Below are 23143 nucleotides of genomic sequence, written 5' to 3' on the forward strand. Positions count from 1 at the left end.
GCACCTTGGCTTTGGGGGCACCTGGGAGAGTCATCAAGCTCCCAAAGCCTCAACCCTCTTATCTGTAAAATGAAAACAAAGACTCTGGGGAAAGCTGGCTGTGGGTGTGTGAGCTCTCTTTATAAAATGAGGTGTGCCTGACGATTTGTATCACCATCCAGATGAGATGAGAACACGAGCCACATCTCAGTGTTTTGAAACACAGGTCAGTGCCCAGAACAGCACCTGTCCAAAGGGCAGGTCCTATCTGTCCAAAGAGCGGCCTTCTGCTGATCACGCTGCAAGTGCCACACCATGCAGCAAGTGCCAGGGTGGCGTCTCTGCCAAGCATGGACACCTGCAGACATGCAGACACTGCTGTGTCCTGCTCACAAGAGTCTGCGAGACAGAAAGTGAATAACAGAAAGCAGTGACTAGCTTAACTCTTTCACAGAGACCAGAGAAAAATGAAAATGACTGGAAATGGTGTTTAACTGAACCCATTTATGCACTGTCATTACCCTGTCTGCAAAAGAAAGTTAGCAATTTTCTGACTGTTCTTATACCTGAAAGTGAAACTGGCTCACAAAATAAAAACATACATAATCCAGTGTCAAAAACTGGTGATTTATAGAAATCACCCCGTTTATTTTTTCCAATAAAGAGGAAAAAAACAAATAAAACATGTTTCAATAATTCAGTGTTTGAGTCACTGGCAAATACTGTCTGTATCATTCAACGTAAGTGTCCCAGGTCATGAGCTCCAGGCATGCTGATGGCCACAAATCTTCCACGGTTCAAACGAAATGGAGAACCCACACGTGAGGACGATGTCAGTTGAAAACAAGATGCGTTATCACAGTGTGCATAAAAAGAAGGTCTTTGAAAAACATCCAGATTTTTAAAGGAATGAAAACACTCCTGTTTTGTTGTAGCTTTTGTTCCCTTTAATTGTTAATTTTTGGTTTTTGGAGTAAACATTTTTCGCCATGAGGAAGGAGTCGTATGACTTTGTAAGTAGAAACCAAGTGGCTACTGGCTAATGCAAATGCCTCCCATCCCAGACACAGAGCTCTTCTGTCCCCTCAAAACCCTCTTTCATGATTTCTGTTATGGTTCAGAAAGGTAAATAAAATGATTTCAAGTATTCAATTCCTATCAAAAATTGGTATCAAAAGTAATAAAGGACCTAATTTCTTTATAATTCCATGTTTTAAAAAATAACTTAAGAAGCAAGAGGTCCGGCCCTTTACTTGTATAAATACCACAGCATAACTAGAGTTTCTTAAGACAACGTGGAGAGGAGTCTGTGTTTAGCACCTCGATCATTGATCTTAATGTTGGGAACGTTTCTGACACAGATGGCAGAGTCTTATAAGAAGGTGAAATACTGAAAGAGAAAAATGCAAAGAAAGGGTGTGAAAATCAACACAATTTTACCAAAAAAGGCAAAGCTTATATTACACCAATTCCTATTACAATATTCACTTTACAGTACTCCACATGCGTGACATCAGACAACATCACATCGCAGGGGGACCTGTGAGCAGAGCAGATCCTGTTGTAGCAATGAATGGGCTATCAGCAGGCTCCCATCATGAGATGCAGGTAAAGTCAACCAGCCTTCGGAAATAAGGTCAATCTCGGACTTACACAATGAGTGTTATGCAAACACATCCCTCCGAAGGACACGCTAGACGTGGAACCTGAAGACACATGATTTGGGTCCAGCCTTGATCCTTATCAGCTTTAGTGGTTCCTCTCAGACCCACTTCCCTGTATTTGCAGCAAGAAGGACAGTATTCCTAACTCCCAGAGTTACTTACTCCTGGTAAGGAGTGTGGAAGAGGTCTCAATTACATTGTGAACCTGTAGCTGCACAACATAAGGTAGCGTTGCTATTTTTCCCTCAAAGAGTTGTTGAAAGATCAACACTGTAAAATTATGCAGGAAACAGAGGCAAGGCCTTTGACCTTATGATCATGTTACTAAAATACATGTAAACTAGTAAACTGAGACAAAAATATACCAGAAGGAGGTGTAACTGTTAGGAGTTTTCATTACAAAGCTAATGGAATACTTACAAATGGGACCAAAGTATCTTACAGACCAAACTTCTGTTTTAAACAGAGCACACATTATCCAGCGATTTTTAGAGTGGTTGCTATGTTGAACAGATATGGAAAGGCAAAACTGGAAGTTTCTATGATATTAAAAAAAAACCAAGGAGAAGGAGCAAGAGTCAATAAGGTTAAATAGTGAGATGTGCTTAAAGATTAAGAGCAAAAGGAGCAGGCAGCGGCAGAGGATGAGATGGTTGGATGGCATCATAGACTCAATGCACGTGAATTTGAGCCAACTCTGGGAGACAGTGGAGGACAGAGGAACTTAGTGTGTTGTAGCCCATGAAGTTGCAAAGAGCTGGACATGACTTAGGATTGAACAACAACAACAACAAAATTAACTATGAAAGCACCTGTGAGTTTAATTTCAGCCCATATATATATATTTATTTATGTGCCCCTGTGGTGCTTTTGAAAACAAGAGCCAGGGAAGATCATAGTACTGGGCCCTCCCACGGTAACCGTCAGGGGTAATTTCTTGCAGCTTTCCCTGACTCCTATGTATTTTGTACCTCAATTACAGTAAAGCACCACCTTCCCCAAACAAAGAGGAAAGGAAAAATGCAGCTGAAAGGCAGGTGCCACCACCCAGAGAAGTCTGAGTCAGGTCCAGCTCAGTTTTCAAAATCACTCCTGAATACTGACTCTGCGAGTCTGAGACAAAGGATCAGTGAGCCAAGAGACAGGAATATCTGACTATATAAATAAGACATCTATAACCCTTCCTTCACAAACTGGCTTCCTTATTTTATTCATTATTCATTTTTATCCATACACTCACCTGTTAAGGGGTCATAAATGACAACAAAAAATTGAAAAGCAGATTAAATTCATTATATAATCATAACCCATAAAAAATTAGTACAATTCCAGTTTCACATCCTTTTGTTGACCCCTATCAAGAAGTTACCTTTTCAAGTTCATCCAGCTTTTAGCTATTTTGCTAAAGGCCTCTGAACCAGGGGCAGTCATAGCTTCAAAGTCAACCAACTGAAAGAGAAAGAGATTTAAGAATGTGGTTAAAGATGGAGGGGAGGCTCCCTTTGGGATTCGGTTCCTTTGTGTGTCTTAACATAAAACTCCACAGACTGGAATTGAAACCTTTTCCCTTCTGGCTCCAGCTCCAACATACCTTCCCTTTGGGAATTTTTCCTGCTACTTCTTTTCCACTTGCCATCAGCGCTCCCACAATCACTGAGTAAGCGATCACACTATTCAGATAGAGAACAATTACCAGTCAGTCCAGGCCACAGAGGGTTACCACACTATGGACTTCCCATCCTAAAAGATGACATTGTATTTCTTTTAACAATTCTTTGGACATTAAAAGAATATTTTCATTTTAAAATATTTCTAAAAATATTTGCTAATTTACTAAGAAAAATATTTACTGGTTTACTAATTTAGGGGTAAATATGTAACAATAATATTTTTCTGAGACAAAAAGTTTCTTTTAATTAGGAGTTTTCTTTTCAATTGGTTTTCCTATTCTTATAGGAAAACACTGAGTTAGAAAATGTGCCTGCTTTCTATTATTTAAAAAAATTCATTATCGGCCACATCACATGGCATGTGGGATCTTAGTTCCCCAAGCAGGGACGAATCTAAGCCCCCTGCATTAGAAGCATGGGGTCTTTACAGCTGGACTGCCAGGGAAGTCCTTGCTTAGTTATATTTTTAACTGCATGAGGCTTGGCTTTAAAATGCATATATATATATATATATATAAAAAATATACTTTGTAAATGCAAACATATTATTAGAGTTTAACAATAAAAACTTTGGCCCCAAAGAAGAAAAAGAACGCATCTCAGAAAGTACTAACAGACTGGTCTGAAGGCTGGGTTATGTGCACTTCCTTCCTGGCATGTCCAGACTCACTCTGGCTCTGACATTTTTGTTATGACGCCAGCTGTGTGCTTTGTGAGAGGCACCTCAGGACGAAGACAGCTAAGACAGAGCTCTTGCCTCTGCAAGTGGATGCCAGAGAAAGGGAGTCAGCCCTGCAGTCACCTAATAGGGAAGCCCTCACAGAGGCCACGGACACATGCACTTTATCTTTGAAGGCCATGGGCAGGGCAATGGAGATAGAGGAGAAGGCACGGAAGTGGGCTGGCTGGGCGGGACAGGAAGGTGTTTGGACAAGCAGGGGGTGTGGTGGAGGGGCCAGAGTGAGGATGGAGAGAGGGTAGATGACAGGAAAGGTGATGAGGCCATGGTAAACCAGGGCAGGGAGGAGCTGGCACTGTGCATCACACCACTGAATTGGCACCTGAGCCAACAGATATAAAGAACTGGGGCACAGAGAGGGAAAAAGAAAAGCCTGGAAATGGAGAGACCAGTTAGAAAGGTCAGTGCAAGAGATAAGCAGGGGGACTTCCCTGGTGGTCCAGTGGTTAAGAATCCACCTGTGAATTACAGGGGACACAGGTCTGATTCCTGGTCTGAGAGGATCCCACGTGTCTCGAGGCAGCTAAGCTGGAGAGCTGCAGCTACTGAAGCCTGAGCGCCTAGAGCCAGTTCTCCACAACAGAACCCACTGCAATGAGAAGCCCATGCCCTCCAGTGAGTAGCTCCAGCTCACTGCAACTAGAGAAAGCCCCCACACAGCAATGAAGACCCAGTGCAGCCAAAAATAGAGAATTTAATGAATATGTTTTTAAAAAAGAAAGGTCAGTGCAAGAGATGAGCCGATCTGAGCTATGGCATGCTCGGGGAGCATGAGAGGAGAGGAGAGGTTCAGGAGGCAGAGTCAACGAGACTTAGTCAGGGACCGGACAGGTGCAGGGGCTGAGGGGGAGACGGGGATGACTGGAGTTGGACCTCCTTCTCAAGTGACACAGAAGCCCACAGAGCTGCTGCGTGAACACACGCGTGTGCACAGTGCCTGCAAGCGGTGGATGAACAGGCACATGGAGGCCCCCTGCATGTTATAGATCTAGTTAGCATTCCTATAACAGTTGTGCCTAAGGTACAATATTTCTGTTCCTATTTTACTTGAGGGCCATTTTTATTTCATAAGTTCCAGGTGCACACATGTCTACACCACAGAGTGATCACCACCAGCCCAGTTTCCATCCATCACCACACAGTGGACCCCCTGCGCCCATTATGCCCAACTCCCAATGCTTTTTTAATAGTACAAGAAAACTTACTACCACATTTAGGAGAGTTTTACTTTCTAAAGTATTAATCAGAGATCAAGACACTTAAGTATATGATTTTAACCAAAACATCTTAAATTCAAACATGTGCTAACAACAGCTTACACCATTCACCTGATGCGCTGCACACGGGACCAAATAAAAGGGAATAAAAAGAAAGCTCTACAGACACACCCTTGTTTGAATGACACTTGAAAGACTCCTGATGAATTCGCTAAGTAGAATTTATTTATAACAGTAATAATACTTTGGGATGGTTGGTGATGCACAAGTATTAAACTTTAGGGGTAAAGGTCAATTAATGGCCAAAATTTGGGGGCAGCAGGGTAACAGTCTGGGCAAACACCAGGAATTAAAGCACAGTGAGAGCATGTGTGCACAGAGTGAGACTTGGATACATTTTTGTGAATGAATGAGCTCCAGCCTGTAAACACCAAGAACCCTTTTACTAGAACCACCTTCTAGAATCCTTGATGATGCAGTAGATCAAGGACATCACTTTCGGGTGGACTTTGGAAAATCAAAGGGGGCTTCTCGCCATTGCTAGGATACCTGTACTCATACCCACACAGCAAATGCAAGCAAAAGGCGTGTGTTCTTCACTACAAAACTGTCAGATTATAGGATATCACCCACCTGGATCCACGAGAGAGCGGCATTAAATTGTAAAAATAATAAACTAAGGATAAGATTAAGTTGCAAACAGCATCAGCCTCCTAGGAAAAAAAACATATGTGCTCGTGAACTTAAATAATAGATTATAAACTCATTTTTATGAGGTGACAAGACACAGCAGAATCATTTACTAGGAAGAGGATTATTTCATTCTTCTCCTACAAGGACCTACTTTTCACATCCCTGAATATATTATACTCTTTCACATCATTTTTTTCTAATGAAAGGGTATATGTACAATTTAGTTTTAAGCAGTATGCTCCCAGCTGCCTTCAAAACAGCAAATTTTTCTGATAAACGTAGATATCTGTTTTGGTCTATAACATTATTTGCAAAGTCTAAATTAGGATTTTGCAAAGTCAAAAAAAAATTAGGATTAAAATAAAACAAAGTGCTTATTAATATTGAATATACTTTCTCAGACTACAGGCCTTTCTACTCCAAGATTCTGATTAGCATCACCCCTCCCCCACCCCCGCCACTGAGATTTAGGTGATCGATATACTTAATTATATATGTGTGTGCATGCTAAATCTCTTCAGTTGTGTCTGACTCTTTGTGACCCCATGAACTGTAGCCCGCCAGGCTCCTCTGTCCATGGGATTCTCCAGGTAAGAAAACTGGAGTGGGTTGCCATGCCCTCCTCCAATTATATGTATAAACTGAATAAAATCCAGAGAAATAAAGGAACTTTCCAAAAGCCATGGGTATCCATCCAGAACGTGGATGGAGCACCCCCTATACTCTGCACACAGTGACAGCTACAAGCATGCAGGTGACGTTGTAGCTCCTGGGGGGCAGGACGCAGCTCCCCGTTGAATCAGAAAGCAATGGTGGAGGAGCCTGCAGTCCAGGAAACAGTCACGTCCATCATGGACAACCTATACACTTAAATACTGACAAAGCTCCAATTTATGATAATATAACATAGTAACTCGGAGAAGGCAATGGCACCCCACTCCAGTACTCTTGCCTGGAAAATCCCATGGACGGAGGAGCCTGGTAGGCTCCAGTCCATGGGGTCGCTGGGAGTCGGACACGACTGAGCGACTTCACTTTCACTTTTCACTTTCATGCACTGGAGAAGGAAATGGCAACCTACTCCAGTGTTCTTGCCTGGAGAATCCCAGGGACAGGGGAGCCTGGTGGGCTGCCGTCTATGGGGTCACACAGAGTCGGACACGACTGAAGTGACTTAGCATAGCATAGCATAACACAGTAACTACATACATTCCCCTCTCTCCGTTTCTGTAGTTATTAAATACGGAACTGTCTCTATAAGAACATTAAAAGAAATATTTCCTGGTTATTTAAGGCTGATTTCAAGCATAAATGTACGATCTCAGTGAAAGAGGACAAAAGAATCATAGCAGCATGGATAAAATGAAGACAAACAGAAACCTACCCCAAATTCTGATGAGAGAATCAGTACTTTTCCTTTTGCTGTTAGATCTTTATAAAGGGCATCTATTTCGGCGTGATATAATTGTGTTCTCTCTTCTGTGGTTTGAGTTTCCACAGAAAATAGTATATTGCCAATCCTAGAAATACAAGAATGTATGTCAGAGGCATGTATTATACAATTCACAGAGCTAAACACAGGGGGCGGGGGTGTGGGGCAGCAGCAGGCGGCACTCGCTGATGTGGCAGGACATGCGAGGCGAGTCCGCGCCTTTCCAAGCAGACTGCCGAGGCGTGTCTCTAGCAGGCGGTTTTGTCACAAATAGATTTTGCTCAGTTTAACTGTACGTACTTCTTTAAAAAAAAAACTTGTTTTTTAATTTTAATTTTTAATTGGAGGATAATAGCTTTACAACATTGTGCTGGTTTCTGCCATACAACAACATGAGTCAGCCGTAAGTATACATACATCCTCTCCCTCCTGAACCTCCCTCCCTCCCACCCCCCATCCCACCCCTCTAGGTCACCAGAGACCACTGAGCTGAGCTCCCTGTGCTGTGTGGCAGCTTCTCACTAGCTATCTGTTTTACACACGGTAATGTACATATGTCAGTGCTACTCTCTCAATTTGTCCCACCCCTTCCTCCCCCTGCTGTGTCTACAAGTCCTTTCTCTATGTCTGTGTCTCTATTCCTGCCCTGAGAATAGGTTTATCAGTACCATCTTTTTAGATTCCATATATATATGTGTTAAAACGCAATAGCTGTTTTTGACTTAACTTCAATCTGTATAATAGGCTCTAGATTCAGATGTACATCTTTTATGAGCTTAAGCCAACAGAGAAGGATATAACTACACAGAGTACAACATATTTCAATGTGTTTCAATTTTATCAGACAATCACTCTTTTACATCAGAAGAGCAGGAGCTGGGGCTGTGCACAGAAAACAAGTTCTGGGCCTCCACGGTTTCATTTTTTAAAACTCGGCTGCATGTGCAGCTCCATGTGAGGCCCGGGGCAGGATAAAAGTTCCATGCAACAGGTATTTACTGTATAATACCAGTACCAAAATGCTGAAAATAGTCCTTAGATCCTATGAAGAACAACAAGGCAAAGCAGCTGTCTTTATCAAGGAAAGGAGGGGGAAACAAGGTCACAGATTATTATGAGTCTATGCGTAGGGCGGTAACAGTTGATCAGAGATTCAGAGGAGAAAGTTGATCTAATTTGGAAGATGTGGAAGAAAACAGAAATGCTTTGTGGGAGAAGGGGCCAGAACTTGGATCTTCAAGATGAGGCTGTGAGTGAAACAGACCCAAGAGGTAGGAGGTGACCTCGGGGAACAAGACATCCAGCTGAAGTGGCAGGCCTGGTTCTGGCAGCAAAGTGCTTCAGGTAAAGCAGGAAGCACTGTTTGAGGCCATTATTACAAAAGGCCTTGCCTGTCTGGCAGGGGAGATGATTTTGGAGTCAACAGGCAGTGGCAGGGTACGGACTAGGGAGGGATTTTGGGATCCAGGGGAACACCCAGTGGGGTGGAGCCCACTGAAGCACTGGTCAGGCACCAGGAGACCGGAGATGGAGATACGAGTCATGAGTCCTCGTTGGGGTCAGAGGCCCCAAGCAAGGCTGACAACAAATGGGATGAAAAGAGACAGCTGAGGAAGATGCTGTGTTTGGGGGAAGGATTTATGTACTCTTACTTAGTAGTTCATTTCTGCTGGGAACTTAATCATGGGTGGGTGAAGAGGAAGGAGACAATAATTTTACATCAATAGAAAACCCTGGAATTCCTTTTATGCGAGGAGAACCATCTTTATTGGGAAGGTACTTTGATAAGTGGCTTGGGGTAGAGATGGAGACCTCAAAGGAAAAGTCACAGAATCTTTGCTAAATGGTGTTTCTTCCTGAAGGCTGGTGTGAGTTCTGACATGGAAGCAAGAGACCAGGAGGCAGAGGGGCTGAGAGGATGTGGGGCCCAACGCTGAGCTGCCAGATACCCCTGATGCAGATGTGGTGGAGCTCAGGGCAGCAACTGAGGAACGTGTGTTGTGGGGAGGGCAGTGACTGGGGAGGGTCAAGATCATGCCACCAAAGCTCAAGGATGTGGAGGCTCCGAGGTGAAGTTTGGATTTCAGATGGACATAAAATGATTATTAACACAAATTTTCATTTGGTGCAATGACAAGTAAAAACTAGTAGGAGTAACTCTACAATATTCCAAAAATAGAATACTAGGCAATTTTTTAGAAATGCTTTTAAGAATAAGGTATGGGAAAATGTTCATATTAAGGGTAGAAAAGAAACAGGTTATAAAACAATATGTACAGTATAATCTCAGTTTTTAAGGAAACAATGATTTAAAATTTTTTTATCTTTGTTTATCTATATTCTAAATTTTCAATAAGACGTACTTGTACTCCCACAATGAATTAAAACTACATTTAAAATTCGAATAACAGCCTTCAATCTGCCAATCTCTCATCTTTTTTTCACTTAATTGGTAAAAGTCTTCCTCACAACAAGCTTCAAAAAAGCTGGTTCTAGTGATACACTGGAGCTTCATAATCTCCATTTCAGGAGACAGCAAAAGCCCGGAATGTCCACCCTGCTCTGGCAATACCAAGTGTCTGCACACTTTCTGACACCTGCCCCCCTCTGTACACCCACACTTAGGAAGTGCACGTACTTGTCTCCCGTAATCGTAATCGTGAAGCCATCATATTCCTTCCCTTGGTCTTTGAGGCTGGGAACTTTGGTGTTCACAGTGAACCCATCCTTTGTTTTAGTATTAAACTGCTTTCAAGGAAAAAGAAAATTCACATTACTAGTGAGATTCATTGTAAATTCCCAATCTGCAGCGCCAACTCTGACTTTGATGTTTCTAAAAGGCTCAGAGAACGTAAGACATGGTGTCCTCTGCCCTGGCGGTTAGTGTCTAGGACGCCTGTGCCTGTCCCTATGCCCCCATCCACTCTCTCAGCCCAAGTCGCACTCCCCATGGCCCCTGCCAGAGGCCAGAAGAGAACCTCGGCGCAAAAGGCACACCGCCTTTCTTCAGTGGCAACTCTCACTCCTAAGAGCTCCATTTGGGTCTTTTCTCTTGTTCATCTTAATCGGCAGGAACTTTGACACTTAGCAGGATAGCTGTATTCAATCCTACAACTCAAAATAGCACCATGCATTTTTGCTAGTGCTTCTTCAAAGTAGACTCTTATCTGTCTGAAAAGTACTCAGGATTTTGTCAACTGAGAATTTTATATACACATACGCACATACCCCAACTGTGCATACCACAGAGTAACAAAGCAGAGTATTCTAAAGGAATCAGAGGTAAGAATGGCTCTTAAGGGTGATGAGTATGAACACAGCTTTCTGTTTAAAACACTTCTGATAAACTGAAAAGCCAATAAATAGGTGTTGTCATTGCTCCAGAAACATCCTCCCCAAATTCGGTTATTGAGTGTAGCCAACATTTTTTAGGATTGACAGACTTGAATAAGAGAATCGACGGTAAAATAAAAAGAGGTTGTGCTCCACAAAACATATTGGAGGAAAAGGTTGTCTAAAAACAGCGACCAGTGGGCATTCACTAAGGTCCAGGGAAGGGTGAACATGTGTGGATGTGGGCAGGAAGGCTGGCAGCAGGGGCTGAGACAAGAGATGTCTTTGTATGAGGACAAGGACTTTTAGGGGCAGAATGTGCTAACACTTAAGGGTATGCGTCAATTCTCTTTGATGCTCCCTGCAAGCCTATAACATAGGCCACGACCTCCATCTCACAGGTGAGGAAACCCAGTTGGTGAGATAAGGCAAGGTGAGGTCCTGCCTGAGCTGCACATGGAAACAGGGGCCCAGGCTCTCATGACACACAGTCCCTTAATTCACTAACCAGCTGCCCAGAGGGGAACTGAGGTACCTCTGAACCTGGCAGTTTGGCAGAAGGACATCGTGTTGAAGAACCTGTCAGGGCATCACATTCAACAAGCACTTTAAACACAAAGGCATATTTTTATTTACTTCTATGTGTGCCTTTAGAAACACCAGTACACACCCAGCCTGCGTGGAGGCACGGTGTGCAAGGCCACGTGCAAGGCCACAGTGAGATGGCCATTCCCAGATATAGCCAAACAGGCAATGACTTTGCATTCGAAGTCAGACACTGGGTGGGTGGCGGGGTGATGCTGGGCCCCTTAGCAGCTCTCCACGCAACTGCAGTCTTTTGTGCATTATGCTTTTCTTAATACACACACACACACACAGACATACACACATACTATGGGCTTCCCTGGTGGCTCAGACAGTAAGGAATTTGCCTGCAATGCAGCAGACCCGGGTTCAATCCCTGGGTTGGGAAGATACCCTGGTGAAGGGAATGGCAACCCACCCCAGTATTCTTGCCTGGAGAATTCCATGGACAGAGGAGCCTGGTAGACTACAGTCCATGGGGTCACAAAGAGTGGGACATGACTGAGCAACTAACACTCTCACTTTTCACTTTCATATATATGTGTTAAAATATCCCTCAGCTGCTTCCCTATTCTGCCTAATATAGTAAATTTAAATGCCGAAAACACCCACTGGAAAGCTAAAGACTAAAATCTGAGTCAGGCTCCAGTTTCCTTCTGTTTGGTGCATCCAGCAGTCCTCGGTGGGGCCATTCTGCCCCCTGGAGGACATTTGGGGAATTCAGGGGAGCGTGTGTCTACAAGGATGAGGTGCAAGGGACAGTCACACAGGCATGACTCCCACTGGATTTGCACATGGATGAAGAAGCTGTTTATAATGTAATAATTACCTAGGCCTGGAATCAGACTCCGTTTTATCCTCACACGCTAAATATCTGTTACAGTTGAAACACCCACTGACTTTTCTAGAAATGCAAACAGCATATAAACTGAGGAAAGAGTATATCTGTACACTGTACAGAACTTTATTAAGTGTGGTTTACCATTATGGAAAACCATATCACCAAAGTCATAGCTCATGATACTTGAGTCACCAAATGACAGGTCGCTGCAGGGCTGCCTCTGGAGCCGTCACGTTCACCAAGACTTTACACGCGTGTGCAAGCAACCGGCTACTTCTTGGTGGCTTCTCATGAAGATATGCCTGAATGCTGACCTACTGTTTCTTGCCTACAAACGACTTAGCTTTTAGAGCTCCTTTAGAGCACTATGGTGACCTTCTAAGGGGTTTTTTGAGTATGTACATTCTTATGGATTTGATTTTAGTGTAGTAAAGGGGCCATCTGAACATGTTTGCTGAGTTAAGACGGGTTTGAGAAGACTGAGAACCACACCTCAGTTCACGAGACCCTCAAAATAACCAGGTTGGCCAGAAACAAGGCTCATCAGCACACAGAGCCTCCAGGAGGGCCAGGAGCGACGGCCCAGCCCAGCGAGCAGACGGGCCTGGGGCGCGGGGCCAGCTCGTGGCTTTGCCCATGACAAGATGCCTCCTGGTTATGCTTTAGAAATGTGTGAGCTTTGTCATACACAGAAATGTCTTATCATTTACTTGATGTACATCAGTCTTATCTACTATAGCTACAAGGAGAATATTTATTCAAGTTTTATGTTATAGGTCAAACTATTAATTGAAAAAAAATCAAATGTACCTGCTGTGGACACATTTGGGGTAGTTTGGAGAAAAGGTTCATAAAGTTCTAATTTCTTAATGGATTATACTTTTAAAACAATATAATTATTTCCCCTTGACAGGCCCTTTATCTTGAATTCAAATCCTTCTGATACTGACATTGCCATACCTGCTTTTCTCCAGGAGCATTTGCCTGGCCTACCTTTCAGCTTTGAACAGTTTGGATATCATCTTGTCGCAGGTGTTTCCAGTGAACAGAACACAGCTGGGCTTTAAAACACCGATCTGAGATGCTTATTCTTTCAGGGAGGGAATCAGTCACTCACGACATATCAGCCATTATACACATTCCCTCCTGATCTTAATGTTCCCCCTTCTCTTTCTGTAAACCTTTAGTTGAACAGACTTTGCTTTCTTTATTGCATTTTCTTACCTTCTAGGGTCTGCTTTAATTTTGGTTATTATTCAGAATGTGTTTTTATCAATGTTTTTAAGTGGCACACTTTATAAAACTTAAAATACTAAAAACATTAACAAATATGCATCTAATGATAATAAGTTCTTCTTTCAAAGAGTACTAATTTTATCCCCTAAAAACAACTGCTGTGATTTTGATGATAAATTTACCTTCATAATTGGAAGGAGGTCTTCCACTTTGTGGACCTTTTCCAGAGCTTCTCTAACTTCCAACAATCCTTTAGGATTATTAGCTCTTTAAAGGGGAAACAGAGAGAGAGCAACTAAAATTAACACAGAAATCAGTAATTAGTTACGCTATTACCTTTAATTTAGATAAATCTTAATTACAAGTGGCTCAATATTCAAAATGGTGGACCACAACCAAAGTATTGAAATAAGGGAATAGTTTAATCTAATAAGTATTGGGCTACAGATGAGAACTAGGGAAACAGCAGTGTGTCCAGATGTGAAATAGGGAAAACCAAAACGGATGGACAGCCAGTGTCTATGTGGACATGCATGGCTCTGGGCTTGGTCAGAAAACTTTTGATTCTCCTATTCCAACTACGAAATTAGAAGTATATGTTTTTTATTCCTAAAGTTGCTCAAATGGAAGTATACCACTAGGCTTTTAGACCAATGTTATATTTACTTGGTGGCAACTAACCTTCAGAATTCTTTTTCCCCAGCCTTTTGTCCACGGTCCTATCTACACTGCACAGCCTTTCAGTTGAGGGAGAATGAGTATTAAGGCTGAAATCCACCATTTAATCCCTAATTAAGAAATTTAAAGAAACGTCCTGCTTTCACTGAATTCAAAGACAGGAGAGAGGCTAGAAAAGCCACAGGGCTGTAAGATTAAAAACACTCAGTTGAGGTCCATGGATTTTGTAAAGCTATTAAAAAAAAAGGTTGACAAATGATTATGAAAGGCTTTATGATTCCAAACACTATGTAAAAATGTGATATATTTTGTTCAGCCTGTCAATAGGCGTGGTTTTCAAGTTTCATAAATATAACTAATGAAAAACATATAAAATCTATCCATTACCATGAAAAAGAAAATTGAAAGATTACCCATGATAAACTAGAATTCTATCTTTAATAAAATGAAGAATTTTCTCAAAATATTCCAGGTATCTCATGTTGATCACCTGACCCCTGTTAGGAAAAAAATATATGTTGAGAATGTTTTCACAGTAAGATATGTTCCATAGTATCTAATTTCAACATTAATTCAAAAGGACAGTAAGAGAGCTGTGAGAATAATGTAGCCAAGAGGTTTGGGGCATTGGTTTGTTTGCAGTCAAAGAACAGGAGATACAAATGCCTGTCTTAGCAAAACTGATGGTCAGCAACGGAGAGCACTCTGGAAGAAAGGTACCAAACTCAGTCCAGAGATGCCAAAAAAGCAGGGAGAAAAGTTCTCAAGTGCTGAAATGAGGCCCAGACTTATTTGCCACTTTACCATTAAGAATCCCTTCCCTTTCCCAGCAATATACCCCCTCCTGTTCTCAGTGTTCCTGACAGCGTTAGCTGCTAATACTCCTTCTGACTGTGTAATTTACTCACTGTCTTCATCCCCTCCACCACTCTAAATAGTATTTTCCTCCCATTTCTACCCCAACCTCCATTTTCAAAACTATCCCAAGACTCCCCTGGTGGTACAGTGGATAAGAATCCACCTGCCAATGATGGGGACACAAGTTCGATTCCCGGTCTGGGAAGATTCCACATGCTGCGGACCGACTAAGCCTGTGTGCCACAACTACTAAGCCTGTGCTCCACAACGAGAGAAGTCACTGCAATGAAAACTCCGTGCACTGCAACGAGAGTAGCTCTCACTCGCTGCAACTAGAGAAAGCCAGGCTGTAGTAATGAAGACCCAGTGCAGCCCCAAAAATAAATAAATAAATAATTTTAAAAAACAACAGCAACAAACCTTCCCAGAACCTCATGTATAGCCAACATGCCGACACATGTGTCCAACAGCACACAGAGTCAACTACTCCCTGGACACAGCTCCCTGGGCTCCCCAATGGCGTGTCAAACATCAAGTTAAGGAATTCACTCCAGCTCCCAAACGTGTTCACCTGCTTTTTGCCCTGGGGCAAACCTGGCCTCCTGGGGCAACCACATCCCCGCAGCTGCACGCTCACCCCCACTTCTAACCCACCACCAGTGCTCTGACCCTGCCTTCTCGTGTCCACTCGTCCCCTTTGGCTCACTTTCACAGAGCTTTCCAGACCTCTGCGTCAGCGCACCCGAACGTTACACAACTTTCTGACCACTCCCTATCCCTCCAAGGGAAGTCGCTGTCTTTGCCATCTGTGGCCAAAGTGATCATCCAGATGTACAAATCTGTTCAGGTCACATCTCTGCTTCTGAGCTCTGAATGGCTATCATTTCCAGACGGAAAATGACTTAGCATGGGTATGTTAGTTATTTGTTGAGGAAAAAAAGCTATTTATGTTTTGGCTACTGCCTATCTTTCTAGGGTTGATTTCTGACAGTCCCTTAACCATAAACTAATCACATTTGTACTTCCCTGACCATGCCTAACTCACTGGTGTCAGGGTTGAGGGGGAGGGCAGTTGTTCATGCCGCATCCACCTCTGTTTTCCATCTATCCAAACAGCATCACGTGAGGCCAGACTGGGACGCCTATTTGGCAAAACTAATACAATTATGTAAAATTTAAAAATAAAATAAAATTAAAAAAAAAAAAAGAGCAGCATTACATGGCAGCTCACTGGTCTGCCTCCCTCACTAAGCTGGGAGTCTTCTGAAGTCAGGAGCTGTACTTCACCACCATGCAGCTCAGCACATGCAGAGTGGCCTTCAGTTAAAGCTAGTTGAGTCTACCTGTAAATGTCACCGATTATTCTGTAAGAAACATGAATATACAAGTCACAGGGGAAAGGAAATGTATTTTCTAGAAATTAAAACAATAAATATCCTAATAACATTTCCATTAAACTCAAATGTTGAAGTTGTATAGTAGAATATTTTCTTGATTCAGGCTTCTGGAATTAGAACCATTTTAAATGTGACAATACTACCATATTTGTAAAATTTAGCTAAAATTAAATTCAGTGGGTCCCCTTGGAGCTGTTGCTCTTTAATATTTGCTCATCATTTATTGAGAGGGTGGAATAACAGGGTAAGCACTTCACCCATACCCCCGACTTTTCAGAAGCCTCTGGACAAAACAAAAGCTCTCCAGTTAACCTGCTCAACCTCCCAGGAAGGCAGCTTAGCGCCCAGTGTCTTTAAACCAAACCCTTTGTGTGTTGCAGGGTGGCTCAAGGGGGAAGCCTTTCCCTCACTACAAGAATTCTTTGAGCCACAATATTATAAGTATAAAATATAATGGTAACGTAATGTCGTCCATCTAAGTACTTTCTATGATAATTTAGGACCATTCAAAAGATGGACGTCTAGGCAAAAATCTGGCATTCTACCCTTCAACTGAGCTCTGCATCAAAGAGATTGGAAAAGGGGTACAACATTTCTTTTTGCAACCAGGCCAGCTCAAAGGAACGCAGGCAGGACCCTGCAGGTACAGGGCTAATTTGTGTTCAAAAGTCACCAAGAAAGGAGAAACGGGTTGTTTGCAGTCTTTGTAAATTGATCATTTAAGATAATCTCCTTGGACTTCCCTGGTGGTCCAGTTGTTAAGAATTGGCCTGCCGATGCGGGGACGGGGTTTGATCTCTGGTCTGGGAAGATCCCACATGCCTCAGGGCAACTAAGTCCAAGAGCCACAGCTACTGAGCCCTCATGCTGCAACGACTGAAGTCCGCACACCGAGAGCCTGTGCTCTGCAACAAGAGAAGCCACTTCTCACTACAACGAGAAGCCTGCGCACCACAACTAGAGACAGTCTGCATGTAGCAACAAAGACCCAGCACAGCCAAAACTAATTAAAAAAGAAAAACCTGCTATGAAAACAGGAAAGATAAACAGAATGTTCATACCTGATTAAATTGATGTGATTGTTAAAACCTCTGCTGAGACTTCGTGCTGGCATTTGATCCAACCACAGCACTGGTTGGTCTGGGTCAGCAATCCTATAAAATAGGGCTTATTGAAAATGAAGACCTTATAAAACCTAGAAATGTTCAAAAGCATTAAAATAAAACATGTACAAGTCTTTGTGAAAGTGGGGAGAAAACAACTTCTCGGTCCATTACATCTAAAAATATGAAACACAAACCTGCAAATTCCAAAGATATTTCAACTGGACCAAGTAAAAGTCAGTGCAGGTTTACCAGCAGAGCAGTGTTTTTCTCATGAAAATGAATAACAGCAGGAAACATAACTTATAAGATCTATTATTAGTTAATAAAGGAGAAGGAAATGGCAACCCACTCTAGTATTCTTGCCCGGAAAATCCCATGGACAGAGGAATCTAGCAGGCTACAGTCCGTGGGGGTCACAAAGAGTCAGACGTGACTGAATGCACATGCACACATATTAGTTAATAAAACGGATTCAGAATCTGCTAACTAGAGGAGACTTAACATTATATTACATTGATTCGACTTCCGGTTTATTTTCATTTAAATGCCAGTTACCGTCTCCATTTTACTGCGATGTCAAACATGTCTCTCCACTGCATCAGCCGTGTTTTCCCATTCATTCGAACCTTTGAATTCGTCCAGGTACGCTGTACAGCTTGCATGACTTCTAATGCTGCCAAACCCATGGCTAAAAGAAGGAAATATGGGGAAAACAGAGTTTGTAAGTACCCTTTAGAGGGAATGATCTTCAGCAACAACTCAATAAACAATTCAGGAATCATTATATTGAAAGAGAATCACAAGTATTGGTAATTCAACAAGACCAGAGATGCATTACCATCATGACAGCCTGACTAAAACTCAGCTCTATTAGAGGAAACTGGAGACAACTGCAGACTTGTCTCCTCTCAATCCTGAAGGAACTGAGGTTCAAATCCCTCCTCACCCTATAGAAAGGGGATGGCTCTGGTGGATGAGCTGTCTGACTTAAAGCAATAACTGATGACCTACATTCTACACCTACCCCAAAGCAACAGCGTAAGAGCCAAAGCCAGAAGCATTCGTCTCTCAGAATTCAGTATGAATGAATCTACTCATTTCTGTTCTTATCACATGCAGACTTCGAGTAAGCACAACAAATGATTCTTTTCAAAAGTACGACACAGTTGAACAATCCTTGCTCCATTTTCAGATCGTTTTAAAATACCTCTGTGTATTCTCTTGTTTGGCAGGAAACCAGGTGTTTCGTATTGCATCAGGGATCCCAAACGATCAGCCACACAAATCAACTCCTGGACCTCAGGCTTGTAACTCTCAAAATTCTGATGTAACACATCTCTGGAAGAAACGTTACATACACGATAAAGACTTTTACAACAGATAGCAGTTATCCAACTTCATTTGAAAAGCAGTCATTTCCTCCAGTGGAACCATATTTGAGGAAATTCTGACCACATCATCTTTATTTCAGTGCTCAGTACCCAACCAGACACAAGTTAAAAGGACTTTTTATGACAGTGTGTGCACAATGACTGTCACATGCTTGTTAGTAATGCTGGTAACTAGTTCGCAATCAACTAATTACTTGGTAAACTGCTCCAGAACACATAACCTGCATGGACTGCCTCTTCTGACAAGTAACCAATCCCCCGACAGTAAGTCCATCCCCTACTTGGGCTCCAAGTTATATTATGCCAAGAGTACTTGAGTGTGTATATGACTACTATTGTTTAACTGTCAACCTGCTAAAAGTTTTCTAACAAGGCCTGCAATTCTAAGTTACAGGCTGTGTTGGGGTCTCCAAGATCCCCCTGGGTTCAGTAATTCACTAGGACTCCTGGGCGCTGTGAGGACACAGCACAGCTGGCAGAGGGAAAAGGCATGGAGAGGGGGCGGGGAATGAAGTCTAGAGGAAGCCAGGCACACTTTCAGGACCCTGGGGAGACAGGTGGCACTAATTCCCCGAGTGAAATGCTCATGAGATACTTTGTACCAGGCACCGCTCATGTGAACACACCTGCCCGGCAGGTACCCCAAGTCCCCAGAGGAGAGCAGATGTTCAGTGTGAACCACACTGTTCACACACAGGGCGCAGGCACTGAGGAGCCACTCTTAGCTCTGGGCACTTCGGGTGGGAGGAGATTCTGAAATCCCTGTTTCCAGACACCAGCCTGGGGCCAGCCTGGTGACTGGCTTTCATACCCCCTGCTTTCCTGCACCATGTATTTCTCTAAAAGGGGGTGCTGGAGAACATATATAGCCCTTTCAGCAATCTATTTTGTTTTTATTATCTTGATTATTGAAACTTACAAAAGCATACAACCTTATTACTCAACTGAAGAACCAACATGATTATGTAGCTCTACCTATATGTGTACGTCACTCTACTATCCTATTCTCCTGCCCCCCAGCAAGAGGCTACTTACCTTGAATTTTCTGTTCACAATTTCCTTACCTTTATCTTTAAAAAAAAAATAGGTTACATATGTATATCTTTATTCTATAGTTTTGCTTATGAGCTTTATGGAAAAAATGATGTGACATTGCAATGTACCAACTTGCTGTTCTTACTCAACATTATATTGCAAAATTGGTCCACACTCTGACTTGGGTCATTTGTTTATACTGCTGTAGAATACCACGCTGTGTGGTCACATGTACCCATTTTTCTGCTCATAAACATCTGGGATGATTTTGTTTCCAATTGTGAACAAATACTGCTCTCAACAGGTCTCCAGGTAGTTATGTGCGCAAGCAGATGGTTCTGCCCTGAATATGCACAGGAGCAGGACAGAAAGACTGTAGGACATGCAAATGTTCCATTTTACATGACAATGAAAAGTGCTGCTGGCCAAAGAATGGAGTAATCTATAGCCAAGTATATAAAATTTCCCCTTGCTCCTGCTTCTGGTCAATATTACTATTATCAAACTTTGCAACATTTGTTTACCTAAGTGGGTGAAACATCTCATGTGGCCTTATGCTTGCCATTCATGTTTTCCCCTTGGTAAGATTATACCTATTCATGTCTTTTTTTTAAATTTTTAATTTTATTGGATTTATTAGTTGTTTTACAATGTTGTGTTAGCTTCTACTGTACAGCAAAGTGAATCAGATATACGTACACATATATCCCCTCTTTTTTGGATTTCCTTCCCATTCAGGTCACCACAGAGCATTAATTAAGTAGAGTTCCCTGTGGTACACAGTAGGTTCTCATTAGTTATCTGTTTTATACATAGTATCAATAGCATATGTGTGTCAATCCCAATTTCCCAATTCATCCCATCCTCCTTTCCCCTCGGTATCCATACTTGACGTCTGTGTCTCTACTTCTGCTTTGCAAATAAGACCATCTATACATTTTTCTAGATTCCACATATATGTGTTAATATATGATATTTGTTTTTCTCTTCCTGACTTCACTCTGTATGAGTCTCTACAAATGAATCAATTTCATTCCTTTTATGGCTGAGCAATATTCCATTGTATATATGTACATCTTCATCCATTGCTCTCGATGAACATTTAGTGGTATAGTGAACATCAGAGTGCATATGTCTTTTTAAATTATGGTTTTCTCTGGGTATATACAGAATAATGTGATTGCTGGTTCATATGGCAGTTCTATTTTCAATTTTCTAAGGAACCTCCATACTGTTCTCAGTAGTGGCTACAATAATTTACACTCCCGCCAGCAGTGCACGCCCTCTCTAGCATTTGCTCCATTCTGACCAGTGTGAGGTGGTATCTCATTATAATTTTGATTTGCATTTCTCTAATAATAAATGATGTTGAACATCCTTACATGTATTTGTTGGCCATCTGTATGTCTTCTTTGGAGAAATGTCTATTTAGGTCTTCCACCCATTTTTTTATTGGGGTGTTTGTTGTTTTGATATTTAGCTGCATGAGCTGTCTGTATCTTTTGGAGATTAATCCCTTGTCAGGTGCTTCACTTGCAAATATTTTCTTCCATTCTGAGGGTTGTCTTTTCATCTCGTTTATGGTTTTCTTTGCTGTGCAAAAGTTTTTAAGTTTAATTAGGTCCCACTTGCTTATTTTTGTTTTTATTCTTATTACTATAGGAGGTGGATCAAAAAAGATCTTGCTGCAACTTACGTCAAGGAGTTTTTTCTGTTTATGCTTTCCTCTAAAAGTTTTATAGTGTCTGGCCTTCCATTTAGGTCTTCAATCCATCTTGAGTTTATTTTTGTGTATGATGTTAGTGAGTGTTCTAATTCCATTCTTTTACATGTAGCTGTCCAGTTTTCCCAGTACGATTTATTGAACAGGCTGTCTTTTTATTGAAGAGGCTATCTTTTCTCCATTGTATATCCTTGCCTCCTTTGTCAAAGATAAGGTGCCCATACTGCATGGGTTTATCTCTGGGCCTTCAGTTCTGTTCCACTGAATCCATATTTCTGTTTTGGGGCCAGTACCATACTGTCTTGATTACTATAGTATAGTCTGAAGTCAGGAAGGTTGATTCCTCCAGCTCCATTCTTCTTTCTCAAGATTGCTTTGGCTATTTGGGATCTTTTGTATTTCCATACAAATTGCAAATTTTTTCCTAGTTCTGAGAAAGATGGTATTGGTAATGTGATAGAGATTGCTTTGAGCAGTACAGTTATTTTCACAACACTGATTCTTCCAATCTAAGAACATAGTATCTCTATCATCTTTGATTTCTTCCATCAATATCTTATAACTTTCTACATCTAGATCTTTTGCCTCCTTAGGTAGATTTATTCCTAGGTATTTTATTCTTTTCATTGTAATGGTAAATGGGATTGTTTCCATAATTTCTGATCTCTCATTGCTAGTGTACAGGAAATTCAAGAGATTTCTGTGTATTAATTTTGTACCCTGTCACTTTTCTAGATTCACTGATGGACTCTGGTAGTTTTCTGGTGGCTTCTTTACGCTTTTCTGTGTATACTATCATGTCATCTCAAACAGCGGCAGTTTTACTTCTTTTTCAATTTGGACTTCTTTTATTTTTTTTTCTCTCACTGTCATGGCTAGGACTTTCAAAACTATGTTGAAAAATAGAGGCAAGAGTAGACACCCTTGTCATGTTCCTGATCTTAGAGGAAATGCTTTCAGCTTTTCACCATTGAGAATAATGCTTGCTCTGGGTTTGTCATATATGGTCTTTATTATGTTGAGGTAGGTGCCCTCTATGCCCACTTTCTAGAGAGGTTTTTTTTTTTTTATCATAAATGATTACTGAATTTTGTCGAAAGCTTTTTCTGCATCTATTGAGATAATCATATGGCTTTTATTCTTCAATTTGGTGTCTCACATTGATTTACATCCCTAGGATAAATCCCACTTGATCACGGTGTATGATCATTTTAATGTGTTGCTGGATGTGGCTTGGTGGTATTTTGTTGAGGATTTTTGCATCTATGTTCATCAGTGATACTGACATATAACATTCTTTTTGTGTGTGACATCTTTGTCTGGTTTTGGTATCAGGGTGATAGTGGCCTTGTAGAATGAGTATGGGAATGTTCCTCTCTCTGCGATTTTTTTGAAGAGTAAGAATAGGTGTTAGCTCTTCTCTTAATCTTTGGTAGAATTTGCCAGTAAAGCCATGTGATCCTGGATTTTGTTTGTTGGAAGGCTTTTAATCCCAGTTTTAATTTCATTACTTGTGATTGGCCTGTTTATAATTTTCTAATTTCTTCCTGGCTCAGTCTTAGAAGG

The 23143-nt window shown here is 41.7% G+C and overlaps 1 protein-coding gene across 7 annotated transcripts in view; it reads right to left on the minus strand.

Moving 5' to 3' along the window:
* Window positions 1-592: 592 nt before the first annotated feature.
* The window catches only part of TTC13 (tetratricopeptide repeat domain 13), an 81926-nt gene continuing 59375 nt past the window's right edge, over window positions 593-23143 (minus strand). For 4 of the 7 annotated variants that reach the window (XM_055587978.1, XM_055587963.1, XM_055587958.1 and 1 more), the window contains 11 exons: window positions 18636-18766; window positions 17984-18116; window positions 17384-17476; window positions 14481-14564; window positions 13572-13656; window positions 10033-10142; window positions 7347-7482; window positions 5903-5982; window positions 3235-3313; window positions 3013-3092; window positions 593-1369 (listed from right to left, as the gene is read on the minus strand). In XM_055587978.1, coding sequence (XP_055443953.1) covers window positions 1255-1369; window positions 3013-3092; window positions 3235-3313; window positions 5903-5982; window positions 7347-7482; window positions 10033-10142; window positions 13572-13656; window positions 14481-14564; window positions 17384-17476; window positions 17984-18116; window positions 18636-18766 — 1126 coding nt within the window. In that variant the 3' untranslated portion in view covers window positions 593-1254. The remainder of the gene's footprint in view (window positions 1370-3012; window positions 3093-3234; window positions 3314-5902; window positions 5983-7346; window positions 7483-10032; window positions 10143-13571; window positions 13657-14480; window positions 14565-17383; window positions 17477-17983; window positions 18117-18635; window positions 18767-23143) is intronic. The other 3 variants (XM_055587989.1, XM_055587969.1, XM_055587961.1) reach the window with 1 other exon arrangement.

The sequence above is a fragment of the Bubalus kerabau genome, chromosome 1, assembly GCF_029407905.1.
Source record: "Bubalus kerabau isolate K-KA32 ecotype Philippines breed swamp buffalo chromosome 1, PCC_UOA_SB_1v2, whole genome shotgun sequence".
Taxonomy (NCBI): domain Eukaryota; kingdom Metazoa; phylum Chordata; class Mammalia; order Artiodactyla; family Bovidae; genus Bubalus; species Bubalus kerabau.